Here is a 21,281-nt window from a genome sequence, read left to right on the forward strand (position 1 = left end):
ACAGTAGATTTCTGACTAACGCAGAAATAACGTTCGAGAAACGTATAAATTAAAAAAAAATAATTTCCCTGTGCCTTTTTGTATCAGTACAAATATGAGAAACTCGATTATGCAAGAAAGCAGTAGACGAAAACAGTAGATTTCTGACTAACGCAGAAATAACGTTCGAGAAACGTATAAATTAAAAAAAAATAATTTTCCTGTGCCTTTTTGTATCAGTACAAATATGAGAAACTCGATTATGAAAGAAAGCAGTAGACGAAAACAGTAGATTTCTGACTAACGCAGAAATAACGTTCGAGAAACGTTTAAACTTTAAAAAAATAATTTTCCTCTGCCTTTTTCACGAATCGTCCTCGCGAGGAACTTTTGGAAGGTGAGTAGCCACGTATGGAAGGAGAACTTCAATTAACGAAAGAGCATCGACCCGAACCTCGTTCCCCCGAGACCCTAAAACTGACGTTTCGAGCGGGCTCGAGCCCCGACGTGCACACGTTACACGTCCCTATGTCGATGTATCGAGCAAGGTCGGGTTGCGTAAAAATGCCCGCGCTAGTCAGGCGGATTCTGTTCGCATCGGTAGAGGCCGATCGGTCCCCAGGTACACCTAAGGCCAGGAATATCCTCGTAGACGCCCCCGCCGTGCCAGAATCAAGGGGACACTATGCTAACCTCGAGTGCACTGGCCAAAGCACGAACTCATCCCAGAAATATGACCGAACATTATTATTAGATTACATTTTCGCCGCTAGTCTGGAGTCGTACGTTTCGAACGATGACTCTTTGGACATTTTCCACCCCCCTCGTTTCTCCAATTTCCCGGTTCGCGGACCCCAAACGGCTGGAACAATCGCCAGGAGTCACGGAGGGGCTGAAACGTTGCAAGAACCCGGATTAATTCCGTTGGGAGAAAGTTAACAGCGAAATCTGTTCCGGGCGTTCTCACATAGTATTGATTATGGTTGGGAAGCAGTCGACTGTACGTGTTCGGGTTTTCAGATGCTTCGGTTCACCACTTCTTAACCTCTTCGAGAATACCTGCGCTTAAGCGTTCGATTTTCGAGCGAAGTTATTTTAAACGAACGAATGTCCACAAGAAGGGCCTCGCACATTTTTCGAAACGAGTTTCTCCATCGCGAGCAACGATTTTTATATACAATATTCCATTATTCGTGGATAATGAATTGCTCACTCGTTATCGGAGTGTTGTTCAGTTTTAATACTAAAACTACCGAAAGGGGCAATTTCATCTGTTATGAATTTTCTTTTAAAATTACTCAATGGTTAACCGTGACTGCTTAAAATATTCGTGGATAATTATCAAAATAGACAACTAATGGTAATCGTAAATTAATTTACCATTTCCCTATTGAACTTTGAAGTAGAACTAGAACTACCAAAGGAGTCAATTTAATCTGTTTCAAATTTCTTTTTAAAATTAGTTAATTATTAACGGAGTCCTTGTCTACAATATTCGTGGTCAATTATCAAAATGGACAACTAATGGTAATCGTAAATTAATTTACCATTTCCCTATTGAACTTTGAAGTAAAACTAGAATTACCAAAGGGGTCAATTTGATTTGTTTCAAATTTCTTTTTAAAATTAGTTAATTATTAACTAATTAATGTCTTTGCCTACAATATTCGTGTTCAATTATCAAAATGGACAACTAATGGTAATCGTAAATTAATTTACCATTTCCCTATTGAACTTTGAAGTAGAACTAGAACTACCAAAGGAGTCAATTTAATCTGTTTCAAATTTCTTTTTAAAATTAGTTAATTATTAACGAAGTCCTTGTCTACAATATTCGTGGTCAATTATCAAAATGGACAACTAATGGTAATCGTAAATTAATTTACCATTTCCCCATTGAACTTTGAAGTAGAACTAGAACTACCAAAGGGGTCAATTTGACCTGTTTCAAATTTCTTTTTAAAATTAGTTAATTATTAACTAATTAATGTCCTTGCCTACAATATTCGTGGTCAATTATCAAAATGGACAACTAATGGTACTCGTAAATTAATTCACCATTTCCCCATTGAACTTTGAAGTAGAACTGGAACTACCAAAGGGGTCAATTTGACCTGTTTCAAATTTCTTTTTAAAATTAGTTAATTATTAACTAATTAATGTCCTTGCCTACAATATTCAAAATAGACAACTAAGGGTACTCGCAAATTAATTTGCCATTTCCTCATCTAACCTCGAAGATTCGTACGTAGTCTGATAAAAATAGTAAAAATGTTCACCATCGGTAATTCTATCGTTAAAAATGAAAGAAGAGCGTACTTTGCACCAGCTTCTTTAATCGGTCCAGCGAGCAACTGTATTTAAACGTTCCTGTACACTATACGAAATCCAATATACACCCTTCTTATGCACACCCATTTCAAATATTGTAACGCGGAAGCAGCCAGTAAAATCTTGTTGGTGGTCGATACCGCTCGAAATTTCCGGTTATTTCGTAGAAAATAACTCGTCCCCGGGGAGGTCAGTAATATTGAAAAATGGGAATAACTCGGTGGATAGACGTGTCTCCTCGAATGTAATAATACATTCGCGATTTATGAGAATTTCTCCGATACTGCGTCTTCGATACCTGGTAGCTGACCGATCTATTTTCAAATTCTAAACGACGCGAGACTTCGCTGCGTAATGTATTATTATATTTTGATTTAACGCCCCGAGCTGCTAAAACGTTCTCGCGTTTTAATCTAAACACACTTTCAAGGTAATTACCTTCGACGTTAGCCCGCGATCGTGATTCAGCTCGTAAAATACGGTTGGTCGTCTACGGCGGGATTCGTCACGCGAATTCGGAGGCGTAGTAAACAACAGATCGCGTTATTCCGGTGGTTTAAATTCGTCGCCAGATGTTACGAGCGACGAAGAATATCGTCGAAGAGGCCGCCAGAGACACGATGCCGCGATAAGATCAATCGCCGTGCTCTTGACTCGCCCCGAGAGCATTGCCTTCTCCCCTTTTGTTTTTACTGCTGTCGGCTCGTTAATCGATCCACCGATTAGCTCGTCATTGCATCGTCTTCTCGATCGCGAATACATTTTACGGGAAATATAATTATCACTCTCGGAGCCACGTTATTCACATTCGAGGTTGAAAAAAGTAAAAAAAAAAAAAAAAAAACAAAAATTGGAAACAAAACCACTTTGGTACTATTTCTTTTTCTTTTTTTTTCTTGATTAAGCGAACACCTGATTAAAATACGCCGCATTAAAACAAGCCGCAAGATCTTTAATGGATCGAAACCTGGGCCGCTTACCTGCTAAAGAGGCCCCAGATTCTTCTTTTTGCGTAATAAATAATATTTTAGGTACAAAGAGTAACATTATTGCGCTACGTCTCAGAACGGCTGATTGGAAGCATCGGTACGGCTTATCTTACAGATCCTGTTTCGATCGTGACTCTATTAATTGTTCTAATAGTCGACAATTAATCGGTAGTTCTTTTAGTTCACAGCCTGGTCAAACGAGTAACACCGTCGCGTTCATTTCAGGATTCGAGTTAACACCTTACCGATGATTCCCGATACCGTATTCGTTACGCGATATCGCTCTTCCTTTTAAAAATATTACTACCGGTAAATCGTGAACCGATTGTTAGAAAATGGAAATTTCTCGAGCGTCGTTTTCGTGCAAGTTCGAGATTCTTCGCGATAAATGAAACGCTGAAATAATTACACGAAATATTATTGCGAAGTGAAAGGAACGGAATCATAGGATATGCGTGTCTCGACGAAACTATAAAAATAGAAATACATAATATAACGACGCTGGCTACGCGGTTTCGCCCTCGATACTGGCTACAAAAAGACTCCCTGAGACGCGACGAGGGAAATTCCTGATACATTTCCATCCTCCAAGTGTCTACCATACCACTCACGAGATCACAATCGGAGAATGTTCAATAACTTCGCAACGCAAATATTTCTGATACGAGACACCGATGAAATATCTCGACAAAATTCGAATTTCGCTCACTTCTATCCTGGACGAGCCCCCAGAATTGTGAGTCTTTTGTGCCCGATGGTTGTATCGAACGTTTACGTTTCTGTCAATAACCGTATATCCTGAGATTCGATTCCTTCGTAATAATACACCGCAATTATGCATCGAAACAAGGAGACGATTTCTTTTTCCAATTCGAAGATACCAGAGTCCGGACAAACGTTACATCGTATAATTGAAAAAATCCAAACCTCCTTATCCGTATTCCGTATCTTGCTTCCTCGATATTCCTTTCACCTTGTTCCCCATTCTACGGCGTTCACTCTCGCAAACTAATATAATATTAAATTTAGTACTCACGTTCCGATGCACCGGTGCACGCGCCACCCTCTCCGAAGATCCTCGAAGTAGTTCCGCGAGGAGTTCGGGACTTGGTCCCGGAAGACCTTCGAGTTTGCTCGGGCTGGAAGTGGTTCTATGGTGGCAGGGCGTGGGAGGCTCCGAACTGCTGTTATTTGAGCTTGTGTTGTACGAGAGATTCGCAGAAACTTTTCTGCGCGGACGAAGACCTTCCTCGAGAGCGATGTCGGTGGTTCGCGGCTTCGCCATTTCAGCCTCGAGCATTTGCCCGTAAGGTCCGCGAAGAGGTCTTTTACTGTATCTGAACAAACGAGAGTAAAAATCATTCGACGGTGTACATCTGCTAACTTTCGTCAATTCTTCGCACAATGAATTATGGGAAAGAATCGAAATTGAATTGAATTTCCTACGGTACTCCAACTTTTGAAATTTATAAATATTTCTTTTCTTTATTACTTCAGTTACGATCCTGAGAGTACCTTTCTGTTACAAATTTCGTAAGCTCCCAGTACTCGTCAAACTGAATGAAAAATAAATAGAAACCAATGGTAGATAGTCTGGAACAAGCTTTTTCAAATATTTGCATTAGTCTGTACTTAGACTAGTGTAATTATATACACACTGTTGCAAGAATTCAGAGACCAATGGTATAGTCTTGAACGAGCTTTTACGAAGTTTTCGCATTGATCTGTATTCTAAGTAACACCTCTCCAAATCGAGGAAAGTATCTACGAAAAGAAGACAGGAAGTGCTCTTCTCTGTGACGATTCTTCTACACTCTGTGACGATTTTCTTTAAATTGAATTCGTAGACAAGGTGTTTCGGGTCAATTTGCATCGAATCGCGATATATTAACGGTTGTTCTCGCGTTACCTTCTAGGCGTGTGGCCTTCGCAGTCGGAGAGGTCGCTGGGCGTCGCAGGTGGCTCGTCTCTTTCCTCGCTGCTCTGAGCCGACAGCTTGTTCCTGTCGGTCTCCAAGGGCTCTGGCCATTGGGTTATGTACACGCCCTTTCTCCTTTTGCTGGTGTCCCCTCGATACCTTCTCGTTTTACCCGATGGCGAGGACGCCTCCGAGGGCGCTTCGCTGGTTGCCTCGCTACCCTCGCTCGCCTGGCTGAGCCGTGGTTCCTCCGGTGGGGGTGTTATTATCACCTCGTGCGGCTCTATCCTATTTTCTGCAACATACGACGAATCGTGTTTCAGTTTACAAATTTTTACACACGGTCGAAAGTTACGAAAAAACTTCCGAATAATTTTTTCTCACACGAATCGATATAGATTGAAGTCTTTGGAACGAGTTCTTGCGTCGATCTTTACTCTCAAATAGATAATATCCTTCTTTAACCCTTTACGATCGTATGTCTGCTCTCAGCTACCACAATAAGGAACCATATTGATCTTATATTTTATTGAACTATGTATTAGTTTACACTTTCTCCGAAGTGGAACCTGAATGTCTAAAGAATCTGTTCACGAACCAATGCAGTGTTCCTATTAGAGATAATCCAGTAAAGAGGAAAGGCTTAATGGAAAACTGCCTATATTGCGGCACTACGAAGATGCAAAAAGTAAAGATTGTACTGTACGTTTAAACGGAAAGATTAAGGGCGGAAGACACCAAACTAATTATTTTTGCGATACGTGTAGTCGAAAAGGACATACAGGACTGTACGTTGGAGAGTGTTTTGAAAGATACCACACGATGGAGGACTATAAAATATAATTTTTACATAAAAACGTTACATTAAAACACATCTAGAGTTCACAAAAGAATTAATAAACCTTGTTTATCCTTCGAAGTATTAAATGTTACGTATAGCTGCTTTTTCAAGGAAAATTAATTTCTACCAGTACGACACTCATGTCCAAATTTAATACGACCGCAAAGGGTCAATCGATCGTCGTCGTCAGACGCAAATTTTGATGAAATTCTGCACAAATGTTCTTCATTGATCCAACCATTGACTTTAAAGGAAAACCCACCCTTTATATCAGAGCCACCTTATTCCTGTCTGTTGTGTAACGCTTAAATTACAAACGAAATTGGAAAATGTCTCAAATGAAACTTGTAGTGTTTCTCGAGACCTGTAAAATAATGGGAAAAATGTTCGTGACATTCTTCTTTTCGAACACAACCAGTTTCACGTAGTAGAAATGACGTCTAGGTGTTTCCAATTCTCTGTGGATTATTTGTGAATGTTTCAACACTCTTCCCAATTCTAGTGGAAATGACGTCTGAGAGATTATAAATTCTTTTTTCTTCAGCTATTATTTACGAAATCATTTACAAGGGGCGTCCTTCGTGAAACTTACTACGAGAGGCAAATGATAATATCGAGTTTCGTGATATTTTGAACACATAGAGTCTAAAAGAACGACATCGGATAGGACTACCCTTGCAAATTTAATTTAAAGTTCGTAATTTTGATAATTCCAGACACTTGGTTGTTTCGCCTTCGTAAAAATGTCACCACACTTACCGCTAATTCCTCTGAACAGATACTAACTCGGCACGTAAAGAGAATTGACTTAAAGTTCGTAATTCTGATACTGGCGGACACTTGGCCGTTTCGCGTTTGAAAATTGCAGAGAGAAAAAGAACAGACCCCCGTCAGCGTGTCGAACAGGAATTCGTACCGATGCCACTCGAAGGATAAGAAAAATTAGCGGAGAGAAGCCAGCGGAAACGAGAGAAAACGTTTAAGGTACGGGAAAATGAGATTACCATCCACTTTGTCTAACTGTTCCCAATGTATATAACTCTCTTACCACCGATCGAGAAACGACGGAAACAAAAGCAAGCTGGGTTAACAGTTGCCGTCATAGGTCAACAGATCACCGTGAGCTAGCATTTATTGTGATTAGCGGACTCCAGCCACGAGTGAACGCGCGTGAAGTCATCAATGAAGACGACTATAACTCTATGACGCCGAGACTTCTATTCCGTCTTCTGGCACCCACCGTTCTGAAAATAGAGCCCGCGCGAAATAAAGTGGAAACTTGGGTGCACCTTTGTGCCTCGTACTCCTATCGATGCACCGAAAATAGTACTTCTTTCCCTTCCCGTCGCCTGGTGGACAAGCGAAAATATTTGGCCACTCGGTCCGATTTGATTCGATGCTAATACATCACCGACTCGGGCCACTTTCGACGAGCGATTCCTAATCCCTGCCAGTCGATGCTTCGATAAACGTGTCAACGAATATCCGATAATTAAGAGCACGGGTCGTTGAATCTTTCGTGCAGAGCGAAACGACCCATTACGATGCGAGCCGCGATCAGGTTCGGAGAACGTACGTCAGGTGCATTGAGATGAGAACGGAGAACACGGAAGGTGCGATTCTGGCACGGATAATATCATTAAATTAAAATTACAAGCTGCGTGGATGTCGGAGTTAGTAATATTATGTTGCCAATTTCTACTTACGAAATCGGCCAAATAACAAACCGTTGCTACATACAGAAACGATTTACAAATTCGGCCGTGTCTCGTGCGCTGACGATTTCGTATCTTTGGAATACATCGTTTGAGTACGTGTTACGTTTGATACTGCGTACGGTTGGAATGTGCTCGTGAAACGATATTACTCGGATGAAAGTCTCTATCGATATTCAATTTCGAAGACTTGCTTCTGTTAGGTATAAGAAATTCTACGTAAAAGAATAATTCTTTCTTGGGGATGTTTAGGAATAGACTTTCCATGCCAAACTTTCAGCGTTTTATAGAAATCTTATTTATCTGGATTATTATGCAAAAGAAATACTCTTTGTAAAAGAGTTCAATTTCGAAGACTTGCTTCTGTTAGCTATAAGAAATTCTACGTAAAAGAATAATTCTTTCTTGGGGATGTTTAAGAATAAACTTTCCATGCCAAACTTTCAGCGTTTTATAGAAATCTTCTTTATCTGGATTATTATGCAAAAGAAATACTCTTTGTAAATGAGTTCAATTTCGAAGACTTGCTTCCGTTAGTTATAAGAAATTCTACGTAAAAGAATAATTCTTTCTAGGGGATATTTACGAATAAACTTTCCATGCCAAGCTTTCAGCGTTTTATAGAAACCTTCTTTATCTGGATTATTATGCGAAAGAAATACTCTTTGTAAATCGAGTATTCTACAGAAACTCGTAACGCTCTTGTCGATCTACCAATTGATCTCATAATTCACGATCGGTTACCATTTCCACTAGATCAGCGGTCGATTAATATGTATATGAAACTACCGATTGGAAATACCATTTCTTAGCAAACAAGGAAAGAAATTGTTATTTCTAACACTTCCTTCTCCCTTCTCGGTATAAAATGTATAAAAATAATAATCTAATTTCTCCTCGTCGCTAATAAATCTTTAATTAACTTGCGAAAGAAGAACGAACCTTTCTGCACGGTTTCCTCGATCGCTGCATTCTCAACGAGGGGATAGACTGGCTCGGATGCAAGGATCTCGATCGGGAGTGCGTCAGACTGCACCAGATCCACTCTTGGCTCGTTGATCTCGGGAACCGGTGGTTCTGGGCTGGTGAGGGCACTAGAAGTCGCCAGACTATCGGAGCCATCGCTTCTCGGTCGAATCTCTTCGAGATTTCCGGTCTGAGGTACACCAAGGCCCTCCGCGGAACCGACGGCGCTGTCGACGCTGGGCGTCGATGTTCGTGGACTCTGACGGCTGGGGCTGTTCTGCGGCGTCGAGACGACCGGGCTGACGTCCCCTCGCCTTCGTGGCAACGTGCTAGCGCGAACATCCTTGCACTCGGTGCGATTCGATGTAGCTATCGGCTGAGCCTTCTGTCGATTCACTGTAAAAAAAAGAAAAAAAGAAATACGAAGATACGTATCATTCGTTTCCTGTGCTCTTACCACGAGTACGTCGATCATAGTGAATCTATTTCATTTTATACTTTCCTATCGAAACGAAAAAAATGGATCGCGAGTAAACGTTGATACGTGAAATGAAAAATTTCAGAAGATTGTTGGGATTGAAAGGAATTTTTATTAGGTTTGCTAGAGGTTTTGTTTTTTTATATTTCCACAGGGAGATTTGTGTACAGAACAATAAAACGTGATACAGGATTGTTAGAAAAGCTTTTGATTTTTGTGAAATAGTAATAAACGCAAGAAACTGTCCAATCGTTATTATGGAACGTAAAAGGTAATTTTTTTTACGTAAAACGGATTGAATTGATCTGCTTACTTTAAAAAATGTATGCACAAGGATTGCATATAAAGAACATATTGATATCAGTATATTGATAAACACGGTAAGTGTCTGAAACGAATATGTACACGCGCGGTACCGATTTCTTTGCGAAAGTGAAGTTTCTATGGATATTTTTGAAGACTGTATATAGGACGCGAGGTATAAATGGATTAACTCAATAACACAAGAATGTAGTTCAGAGCTGTCAATCTTCGTAACTGACTTTTTGAAAACGGGACCTCATACAAATAAATTTTATTCCACATTTTCGACTTATTTTTGGATGAGAAATCGTCCCCTTTTACTATAAATTACGAGACACCATAATGCCGCGCGAGTACTATATCCACACCATCCATAATTAAATCAGAATTAGCGATGATTTGTACCGTCGTAACTCCAAGACAATTCAAATAATAATATAAAATAATAACACGTAACACTAACGCGTCGATGTTACGTTATCAATCTGTGTCTAACTCAGACACAAAAGTTTGTATTTAAAACAGGAAAAATATTCCTTCCTACTTTTACAATCGATAAACATGCCATATCTGTCATAATTTCCATTTTCTCAGATTCGTTCATTCCAAATCACTTCAAAGCATTTACAGAGTCAAATACTTAGTATTATTACTAACACTAGTTCTCAGTATTACTTATCCCACGCGCATTATTTATTAATAGTACCTTTCTGTCCAGTAAAATTACTCTCTCGAAATAAAAATAACAACGTTCACGCGACTAAGGACAGTCATTTAAAAATGATATTCTAAAGCTACGAATTTAATCTCTTCTTAGAAATAAATTTGAAAAGAACGACAATTCAACAAAAAATTCCAATACATTTCGCAAAATACGATAAATACAATCGCGTTCGTCGTTAAATTCCTCCAATTTATTAATTACCGTTTGTCTCGTCGTAGCGAAATTACAACACACCTTTCTCGACGAAGGAGGAATCTCGAAGATCAGAAATAAACTTCCATGGAATCTATCCGCTTCCACGCATCCACCCTAACGCTGAATCATCAATTTTTAATCGAACTGTCTGTCACGAAACACCTCGAAACGTAAAAAGAAAATACACATTCGGTGATCGTGTATTTCCCGTATTTTTAATAGTACCTCGAGTGTTCTTGTACCGTTGGCCACAAGGCCACCGGGAGCGAGACTACGCGAGAAAGAGAGAAGAAGTTCTAATTACCTCCACGAGTGTTAGGTAAGTTTGGCAGCCCTCTCAACACGAGGAGGTGGACCATTCCAATAATAACAAGCGGAGTGTACGAGTGGGAACGGGAACGAAAATCTCGGTGACGCTCCAAATCGACAGCCCGTCGTCTTGGCCGAATTCCGGCAAAGATAGCGACCGATCGAGAGGCGAACTTTGTCCCTTTCGATCCTCCTCGTCTCTTCCTTCTCTTTTTACTTTTGTTGTCCGCGTGTAAATTGTTAGTATCGTTTAACGAACACGTACGTCTATGCCCTTGGGCTTTCTGCGGTACAACAAGCGCATTAACCCTTGCAAATTACGGTAGTTGCACGGAGTGCAACGTAATTGCATGTTAATACTTCAAGGGATAGGTCTAGAGCTCGGAACGGGAAGAAGTTATATGGACGCAGGATACCCCGGCTTTGTTATCCGAATTACGAAGAGTCACGGGGAAACCTACGATGTTGGCTAACTTATACGTATTTACCAATTTTTGTATTATTTAGTATGACATTGCAATTGTTAATATTTATATGAATATTATATCAATGTAAATATTTATATAAAGATCGTATCATAGTAAATATTTGTATAAGTATCATATTATAGTAAATATTTATATAAAGATCATATCATAGTGAATATTTGTATAAGTATCATATCATAGTAAATATTTATATAAATATCATATCATGGTAAATATTTGTGTAAGTATCATATCATAGTAAATATTAATATCAATATCATATCATAGTAAATATTTGTATAAGTATCATATCATAGTAAATATTTATATCAATATCATATCATAGTACCTATTTATATAAACATCATTACAGTAAATATTTATATAAGTATCATATCATAGTAAATTTTTATGTAAATATCATATCATGGTAAATATTTATATAAGTATCATATCATAGTAAATATTGACAATTGCAATGTTGTAGTAAATAATACAAAAATTGGTAAATATGTATAAGTTAGTTAACGTCGTAGGTTTCTCCGTGACTCTTCGTAATCGGTAAAATAAAGTATTCGATCCTTTATCGTTCGTTGTATATTATAATAATCCAAATTTTCTTTTCCAGGTTACGAAGAGTCGACCTAACCTACAATTCGGTATTTACTTCTTTCGTACTATTTACTAATATTAGTTGTAATATTTATACGAATGTTACATTTTGTTTACTAATATCAGCGAAGTAAAATATTTGGCAGTTTATTACCGAATGCCGTCTATTATAATATTTCTATTTGGAGAGATGCAATGACGGTCAGACTGTATATATTTATGCTGCGATGATGAATACGTACAAGCTATATGGTACATCAAGCACGTTGTTTCAATTTGTCATAATTTGGAAAACGAAGACTGGACAAGTTACGTCCGTGTGTATAATTATTTTCTAGCTTCGTGGCCTAGATTCCACCCCCCACCCCCTAGAGTACTGACGCCCAATTAGGAGTCATCCTGTGTATACTATAAAGTATATTTTATATTATTTGTTCGAAACTAATGAAGCGTTAAACTGATTTCTCAGAGTTCGTAGTTTCTGCAAAGTTTTACAGCATTTTCTCCGCAAGTTCGTTAATTTTGCGCGGTGAAAGATGTTTACGTATAAAAAGTTTACGTGGTATGGGATCAGGAGTTAGAATCACGAGAACATGGTGTATTTAGATTCGAGGAATAAACTCGTGTTGTTTAAACAGAATAAAAATGAATTTATTTTTAGATAAAGTAGATATGTGACTATTCGTTAAAGTGTCAAAATATTCCAATAAGGAAAGAATAGATAACATAATTAATTATTTCAAAAGTGGTTACTGTAAAACTTCTTTACAAATCATAGGAAATATCAAATAAAATGGCAAAAAAAGTTTAATGCGGATTAGGTAACTATTTTAGGCAATGTTTATAGATATTGAAAGTAAATACTAATGAATTTTATATTTCAGATTCCAAATATCAAAAGGAACAGATTGCAATGAATTTTAAACAATGATTTCATTTTTTCATGCACTTGCCCTGAAAATGAAATATTCCCAAGTATCGCGAGACAAATATTTCAATATCTGAACCTTTTCTCGACACATTTTTCACAGAATGTACGTATTTATTGTTTAGTTAATTATCTAAATAATGACTTGCATTCCAAACTTTCCGCAAGATTTTCAGCTTCGCATCCAGAATCGATTTTCCTTTCCATTCATGAAAAATGGAAATATTCGTTGAAGGTAATTATGACAGTTGTTATAAATCAAAACGAACAATCATAAATGCATTTCACGTTACGCGAGCCCCGCTGCAATTATCGCGATCATAATTGAACGTAAAATTAACCGCTATGTAAATACTTCCTTCGTGGTAAAACACACATCCGTTAATTTAGCTCGCGGACTACGAAAGGGAACACTTCTCACGCGCATAAATGTTACAAAACGAAAAATTACGGAGTGCGTAAGTGTGCAATTATAGACGGACAAAAAGTTTATACAGCAAAGAACGCGACGTATACATACTCCAGTCACTCTTCCCGGTGGCAAGAAAAAAAGTTGATCGATCTAAGCAAAAAACGAATAAAGTCGGGAAATAAAAGCAAGACGAATAAGGTAAGCAATTATCAGTCGGTTCTAGAACCTCGCAAATTTATGTATCTGATGATGATTTTTAAACGAACTTCGCATAATAATTCAGAATTAAGCCTAAATTATTCCGTTGTTAAATTTCCTTCTACGGACTTTAATTAGCTCATTACTATATATCATAACACACATATGACCATAAATTTCACTTTCACTTTTAAGATCGTCGAACCGATAACGAGAAAATACATCGACTATTTTCAGAACAAGGATCCTCGATGGTAAGAAAGAAACTTTCGGGTCGTAAAATTCTGGAAATATTTTTCCTTTAAAAGAGTCACACGTGTTCGCGATCAGAATGCAAAAAAGAAAAGAAAAACACACACAAATAACGAATCTACAACTTGAGACAGATATTTCAAACGATCTATGTAACGATACAATTCTAAGCGGAAGATATTTAAAAAAAATACATTCGTTAAACTATTCATCGTTACGGAAACTTTTATTCTCTACTTCTCAATTATTTGTACGAATTTTAATATTCAAGATCGAGACTTTGCTCTAGCGTCCAATTCGAGACTTTGTCCAAACGACGAAAGTCTTGATCATTTTAAGTTGCCCGTTTTCGCAAGCTCTGTTTATTCAAAGAGGTGGCTAAAAATAATCAGAGAGACTCCTCTATCCGTGGAATGAGTCAAATACCAGTTTCTAGAGAGTTAACTAAATACGAATAATAAACAAACATTATATACGTATTCAATACCGTAGGACTTTTACTCGCGCGAGCGAACGATCCCGTTCGATTATCTTCAACGATGTAGATTCGTTTCAACGTACGTAAACACTCGTCTACTCGCATCGTAAAATTTGATTCCGAATTCGCTGCGAAAATCGTTGATCGTGTACCCGTGGCAGGTTATACGTATTTTTCAGTGCGTAATTCGTTCCTCCTCGTTCATTGTCCAGAACCGTGACCAATTTCCCAACGTGATCATTGCCACGACCGGGATCATTATCGTCAACCTCGTGATCGTAATCACTGTCATCGCGGCCGCTATCTTTTCATCCTTTTTCCACCGTTCGCGGCGCGACGATAGTCGGATAAAGGAAAATCTATTATCTTCTCTGCTTTCACTCGATCTCTTTTTCCCCGTCGCTCGGCATTCACCCGCGGTTAATAGTCGAGGATCGTAGCAGCTGTATTTCAGAAGATACCTAGTTACCCGTCCTCGTAAACCGTCTTCCGCGCATAAAAGGTGTCCCGCGAGAGATTTGTTGGCGCGTTAGCGCGAAGCGTTTCCTGCTTGCGCCACGCACGCGATTCGTCGCGTTTCACGCCTTCGGCCTTGTTACACATTGAGAAATCAGCGATCCCATTTTTTCGGTTTTCTTCCCTTTCCTCGAGTATGGCCGGTAAACAGTTTGAAGAACAAAAAAATAAGAATAGACAGAAAAAAAGGAAAGGAAATGGAAGAATCACGTGTGTGATTTGAATTTTTTTTTTTGTTCTCTTCCCTTTTCTCGAGTATGGCCGGTAAACAGTTTGAAGAACAAAAAAATAAGAATAGACAGAAAAAAAGGAAAGGAAATGGAAGAATCACGTGTGTGATTTGAATTTTTTTTGTTCCCTTCCTTTTTATCGAAATTGGCCGGTAAACAGTTTGAAAAATAAAAAAATAAGAATAGACAAAAGAAAGGAAAAAAGAAAAGAAAATGGAAGAATCATGTGTGTAATTTGAATTTTTTTTTCTTCTCTTCTCTTTCCTCGAGTTTGACAGGTAAACAGTTTGAAGAATAAAAAAAGAAGAATAGACAGAAAAAAAGGAAAAAAAGAAAAGAAAATGGAAGAATCACGTGTTTGATTTGAATTTTTTTTCTTCTCTTCTCTTTCCTCGAGTTTGACAGGTAAACAGTTTGAAGAATAAAAAAATAAGAATAGACAAAAAAAAAAGGAAAAAAAGAAAAGAAAATGGAAGAATCACGTGTGTGATTTGAATTTTTTCGGTTTTCTTCCCTTTCCTCGAGTTTGACTGATAAACAGTTTGAAGAATAAAAAAATAAGAATAGACAAAAGAAAGGAAAAAAGAAAAGAAAATGGAAGAATCATGTGTGTAATTTGAATTTTGTCGGTTTTCTTCCCTTTCCTCGAGTTTGACTGATAAACAGTTTGAAGAATAAAAAAATAAGAATAGAAAAAAAAGGAAGAAAAAGAAAAAGAAGAACGTAACGCGCCGTGACTCGCAGAAACTGCCAATGGTATTTCTGTCAACCGTTTTGGCGGAATTAGGATCACTATCTTTTTGCAGAATTTAGCACTCACCTAAATGAAGGCGAAATAAATTAACGGAGAAAAATGGGACATGGTTTAATGAGATATATCTTCCACCGATCCACTCAACTTTTTTTTCCGTACATAAAAACGATGCAGTCGCGAGGAGCAATTTGTTTTCGAAATGGAAATACGTACGGTGAGTCACACGAGTTTATGTTTAAGATCGGATGACCAACTAAATATTAACGTGTGTATCGATAGAAACGATTTTTATGGATTTTAACGAGTGCTGGTTTAATCGTGGGACACGATGCTTTGTATCGACGGTTGTTTTATGGAGGAAATATTTCTAAGTTTAATTGATAGTATTGTACCTATAATAATGTTTCTTAAATTATGGTCTGCGGACTCTTGATGGGTCTGTGTATACTTGAGAGAAAATAAGAAGCGTATTATACAGTGAAATGGAAAATAATTTTAGAAATACGTTTAGTCTTAAGAAAAACATTTATAAAAACCTTTTTGTCGACAGTCGTACTCGATAGAAGTTAAATTATTATTAAATAGTGTAAAATAAATCCTAAAGAAGAACCAACCGGATGATTATCTTTAAATTTTTTTTTACGCGCTGTACGAATAGTCAATCTATAAAATGTATAAAACAATGTAATTTTTAAAAATAAAACTTTACTTTTACGGTCCGCTAAAAGTGTATATTTATCGAAAAGATTCAAAGAAAAGGTAATGCTAAAAGAATAATGGTAAATACTAAATAAATTATAGTATTAATGAAGCTTTCTTGTTATCCATAATGTTGCAATTTATAGACTAAGCGCAGTGGAAAAATTAACTAATCAATACCTGCGAAATAAAATTAAAGGCATAATTTCGCAAAAAAGAACCTCAAAGAGAGAAAGAGTAAAGTAAATCGAATTAAACCAAAGAACATAATTTACTGTACATTTTGTCTATTACGTGGAAACGATCTACAATTCGTTCCAGTTCCCAGAAACCATTTATGCGCGCTTGTTGACCGTTATCTGTTCATTGAAAACTGTTACTCGACGAGTGTACAATACATATTTATAATTGCGATATATCTCAATTAGACGTTTACTAATACCGTCATAGTAGAAAATTTCCAGACCACACCAGTCTTTCGCTAATTAAAAACAACAGGACAAACAACGACGGATCTTCAACCTCGCCGTAATACGAAAGTCACGATAACAAATTATTCTTTTCTTTTTACATATATATATATATATATATTTCACGTTACGATAGCGTTTCGCGTTCGTTCTCGCAAATATACGCCACAGCTTGTGTGTATCTTATCGTTGTCTTTCTAGCGACTATCGCACAGAAAAGACGATAGGATTTACTTAATAATTACCCAAGTAGACAATAAGTTTATCCGGGCCAGGGACGCGAATGCATTACCTTTAAGGTCGTGGAAAACGGAGTGTGGTGTCTCTCTTGTTTCAAGTCCTTTATTATGAAACTGAATCTGCCCGCGGTATGTAGTTCAGGGTTAGTGCGATACACCTAGACGAAAGTCAATGTTACGTTGCCACCGAGGCGGAACGAAAAATCCGGATCCCTAGGATCGTTATTTTCGGCTTGCGCGTATACTAGCGATTTTTCGTCCATTTGGTCCAACGTGAGGCTGTTGGAAACGCGCATGCAACGATCGAGACGCGTAATCGTTGCGGTGCGTCCTGTCTTCGGCGCGTGGTTGGCGAACGAAGAAAGAAATTTCGCGATGGCCGAAGATAAAGTGCGACATCGGGCTTAGCGTTGATCGACGGGAAGTTTCGCGGCGGAAAAGCGGGCGTTCGGTACCCTCGAAAATTATTGGACTGGAATCCGCGAATAAAATACGCGCGCCCCGGCGTGTCAACGAATTTAGGACGCCATGCCTCTTTAACGCGCGAGAAACTTAGAAAGCAGCGAGCTCGCGTCCGCGGCGGTAAAGCGAGAAAGAAAAGGAGACGAGGAAAAAAAACTTTCCACTCAAGTTTCTCAATAACAAGAGTTTCGCGAGATACCGCCGCTTTCACGGATTTAGATTGTCCCTATCTTAGTTATACAAACCGACACCTACATGAATGTAATAATAGACATAATGGGTAGTGTTTATTTGGCGGGCCGCCATGCCGCCGGAGTCTGCATTCTCGCGCGAGCCGACGCTGGCCAATATTTACAAGTACACCGGCCGTATACAAATCATATAATTAATCGACAATGTTTTTCCATCCAAATTTCCGCGTTCGCCGAGATCGAGTTTCTTTTTTTTTTTCTTCTTTTGTCGCTGCTCGAAACGGAAAGGACACCGGTGACGTTTTCTTCTACGTTACGTAAGGTTGGTTACAGGTTTCTGGATTTTTATTTTCTTTGGAATTTAACGATTTGGAAAATTGAATTTGAGAATTTGATCCAGAGAATCGACGATGTTTTCGTCCGGGTGAACATTTCGAATGAGTGAAAAATAAACAGCTTTTCGTTCCGTCACTCGTTGAAGGAAAATTGGAATTTTAATTGTAAATTGAAGTGTTTTGAAGCGAACCAATCAAAATTGAATCGTTCACTTGAATAAACAGTCGCGAATAAATTGCTACATGTTAATTTTATTTTCTATCTTTTACTGGAATGAAATTTTGCTCGTGTTTAATTTTCAACAATATCTGAAGTATTTTGTTCTATTTCTGTGAAATTTATTGGAGTCTCGGATGTTTAGTTTATTCGACCAATCTTGGATTCGTTTTCAAACGTCGAAGAATTTAATATTTATCCAGATATTGTATGTAAAATTTAACTACATGCATATATACTGATTTGTTTTATCTATAATATTACTATAGAATAATTGGACACCCATATCAATTTAGACTTGTCAATTAAAGGACGATTTTCAACGATAAATAAATCTAAATCAATGGTCTACAGATCAAATATAAATAAACAATTTTTCCAGAAGAGGACCCACACAAAGGGTTAAAACTCCGAAAGAGAGAAACAAACCGTTACACAACAAATATTTTACCGACGTTCTAGTATAAAATTGTTCTAATCATAATACTGAATCATTGATTCGACCAATATATTATCCCAAAAATAAATACCTTATCTTCTTGAAGATAGATACCTCAAAAGTATTGAAATAAAAACTCTTCATTTATATGTATTTCAAACAGATTTCCTTCAAAGCATAAAATTAATATGTATGCTGAACTTAATATTTATACATGGTACTTTAATAACTATGTCCACCTAAATGTACATCTTTGAAGCTAGAGGACAGAGAAATTTTCTCGAATCATTGAACCTTCCAGAAGTTATCTATCGAGTAATTAAAGATGGCAAAAATCCAGTCTCTTCAATCTACAACAAATTACTACGCAATAGTACATTTTTCGAACCATGTAAAATTTACCAAAAAAGAATTATTTTCAAGATCTCGTAATATTAAAGGTTTCTGACAATAGTTATCGAATTGTTCAATACGCACGATTGCTCGAACATTCTGTACCGGAAGCACGATTCTCGGTAAAGAAAAGATATACGTTAATCTTCACTCGGCGAGCAGTATCAAGAACTCTGCAACGAACAGATGCGCGCAAGATTGAGGATTCTTCGAATTTCGCAAAGTAATAACACTTGCCGAAGAAGTAAAACAGAGCCTTCTACGGGAAATGACTAGCAGAACCAGTTTCGAGCAGGTGAAGACCCGAAAAGATAAACACGGAAACAAAGTACAATGAATGCTTTCGAGTAACTGTTCTTCGAGTTGCTACTGCTCTCGCTGTTACGCCTATTTAAATGGATCCTACTGTTTCGTTTACGACTATCCGTGGTAATAAATACAGATATCGACCGTGCCAGTTGCGAACAAACAATGCAAAAAAATTGAAACGCAAGTTGGTGATCATCCAGACCTTTTCAGTTGCAACTGAAATTAGAATGTAACAACACAGAGGAAACAACGTTTAACAGTTCGTAGAATCTTCTGTATGTTTTGTAAATAGTTTCTACAAACATTAAGTATATTACAACATTACAGCGGTTAAATCCGGTAGGAGTTTCCGGATGGAAGAAACGACCTTTGAAGAACGACATCGATGCTTTGCCAGCACTGCAGTTGGCTTCACCAGGGATCCGAGAACACACCAATGTTGTATCTAACTCAGCAACGACAACTTGGGTCGCGAATGGCGTTCAATTTCCACGAATAGAAAATTCTTCCAAACTTCAACAGCTCGAGACAATTGAACTGACAAATTTAACGAATGAATCTAACCATAAACTCGAAACGAAAAGCATCAATCTGTCTATTCAACAGCTCTCTGTTTCTCTAACAATATATAATCAACCACACCTATTACCATCTCTGAAACCTAAAGTTAAAGAATACTTGCATTTGAAAAAGATACTTTTCGTAGAAAATTCCGTTGAAAACGAGACAGATGCAACTTTCCCACACCCCTGGTCCCTTTCAGTAGAGAAACGCAACCTTATCTTGTTTGCGAGTTGCTAATTAGTTCCATGGAGCTTATCGCGTTAATCCCCTCCACGATTAATGGCGATGCGCAACAAGTAGCAAGATTACCTTGATTGAAGTCCACTTGGCCGAAGGAAGCGCTCCTGAAGGGTGCACCGGCCCTGTGGAAGGTAAGGAGGGGTCCTCTGGGTTCCAGCCTGGTGACCGCGTCCCTCGCCTCGCCCTCGTTACCACCACCCGAGGCAGAGTTCAGATTGTCGCACAAATCGTCCACACACGTAGCACTATCCACCACCGAATCACTGTACTGTCTCAGGTGTTTAACCGCGTCTGCACTGGCGTTCAGCTCGTTTTTTATGTCACTTGGGTCACCACTGTTCCTGTCGTGTTGCCTGCCCGATCGCGACGATCTCCGTGAATCGGGACAGGGCTTCCTGCACGCATCTTTACTCGGATCACTGTAACACTCGTCACCCACACTCTCACTCCGACCGATCGTCTTCAGGTGATGTTGCTGGGTGTGCTGGTTGTTCGGGCTGTGGCCACCGCCCTCGCTGTGAGCGTAATTTCGACAGGAAGACCGACCGTCGCAGCGACCGCATCCTGGATTGGTTGCCTGAAAAGAAATTCGATTTATCGATGAAACGATGGTAACACTTGAACGTTACAGTGGTCACCGATGACCGGCGCTCGAAAGTTAGAACGACTTTTTAAAGTGCTTGCAACACGTGAACTCTAATACTGGTAAACTTTTGCGTAGAATTACTCTCGTTGGTAATACTAGTAAAATTGCAATATTGGTAAACTTTTGCGTAGAATTACTCTCGTTGGTAATACTAGTACAATTTTAATACTGGTAAACTTTTGCGTAGAATTACTCTCATTGGTAATACTAGTAAAATTGCAATATTGGTAAACTTTTGCGTAGAATTACTCTCGTTAGTATACTGATAAAATCTTAATATTGGTAAACTTTTGCATAGAATTACTCTTGTTATTAATACTACTAAGATCCTAATATTGGTAAACTTTTTCATAGAATTACTCTCGTCAGTAATATTAGTAAAATCCTAATATTGGTGAACTTTTGCATATAATTACTCTCGTTAGTAATCCTGATAAAACCTGAAGGGTTGTGAACTTTTGCAAAGAATTACTTTCGTTGGT

The 21,281-nt window shown here is 38.2% G+C and overlaps 1 protein-coding gene across 11 annotated transcripts in view; it reads right to left on the reverse strand.

Moving 5' to 3' along the window:
• LOC143152295 (rho guanine nucleotide exchange factor 17) overlaps nt 1-21,281 on the reverse strand; it is a 97,757-nt gene that overhangs the window by 46,444 nt on the left and 30,032 nt on the right. For all 11 annotated transcript variants that reach the window (XM_076322251.1, XM_076322258.1, XM_076322257.1 and 8 more), the window contains exons 5-8: nt 20,223-20,730; nt 8,716-9,135; nt 5,209-5,512; nt 4,336-4,636 (exon numbers count right to left, since the gene is read on the reverse strand). In XM_076322251.1, the coding sequence (XP_076178366.1) occupies nt 4,336-4,636; nt 5,209-5,512; nt 8,716-9,135; nt 20,223-20,730 (1,533 nt within the window). The remainder of the gene's footprint in view (nt 1-4,335; nt 4,637-5,208; nt 5,513-8,715; nt 9,136-20,222; nt 20,731-21,281) is intronic.

The sequence above is a fragment of the Ptiloglossa arizonensis genome, chromosome 10 (assembly GCF_051014685.1).
Source record: "Ptiloglossa arizonensis isolate GNS036 chromosome 10, iyPtiAriz1_principal, whole genome shotgun sequence".
NCBI classification, from domain to species: domain Eukaryota; kingdom Metazoa; phylum Arthropoda; class Insecta; order Hymenoptera; family Colletidae; genus Ptiloglossa; species Ptiloglossa arizonensis.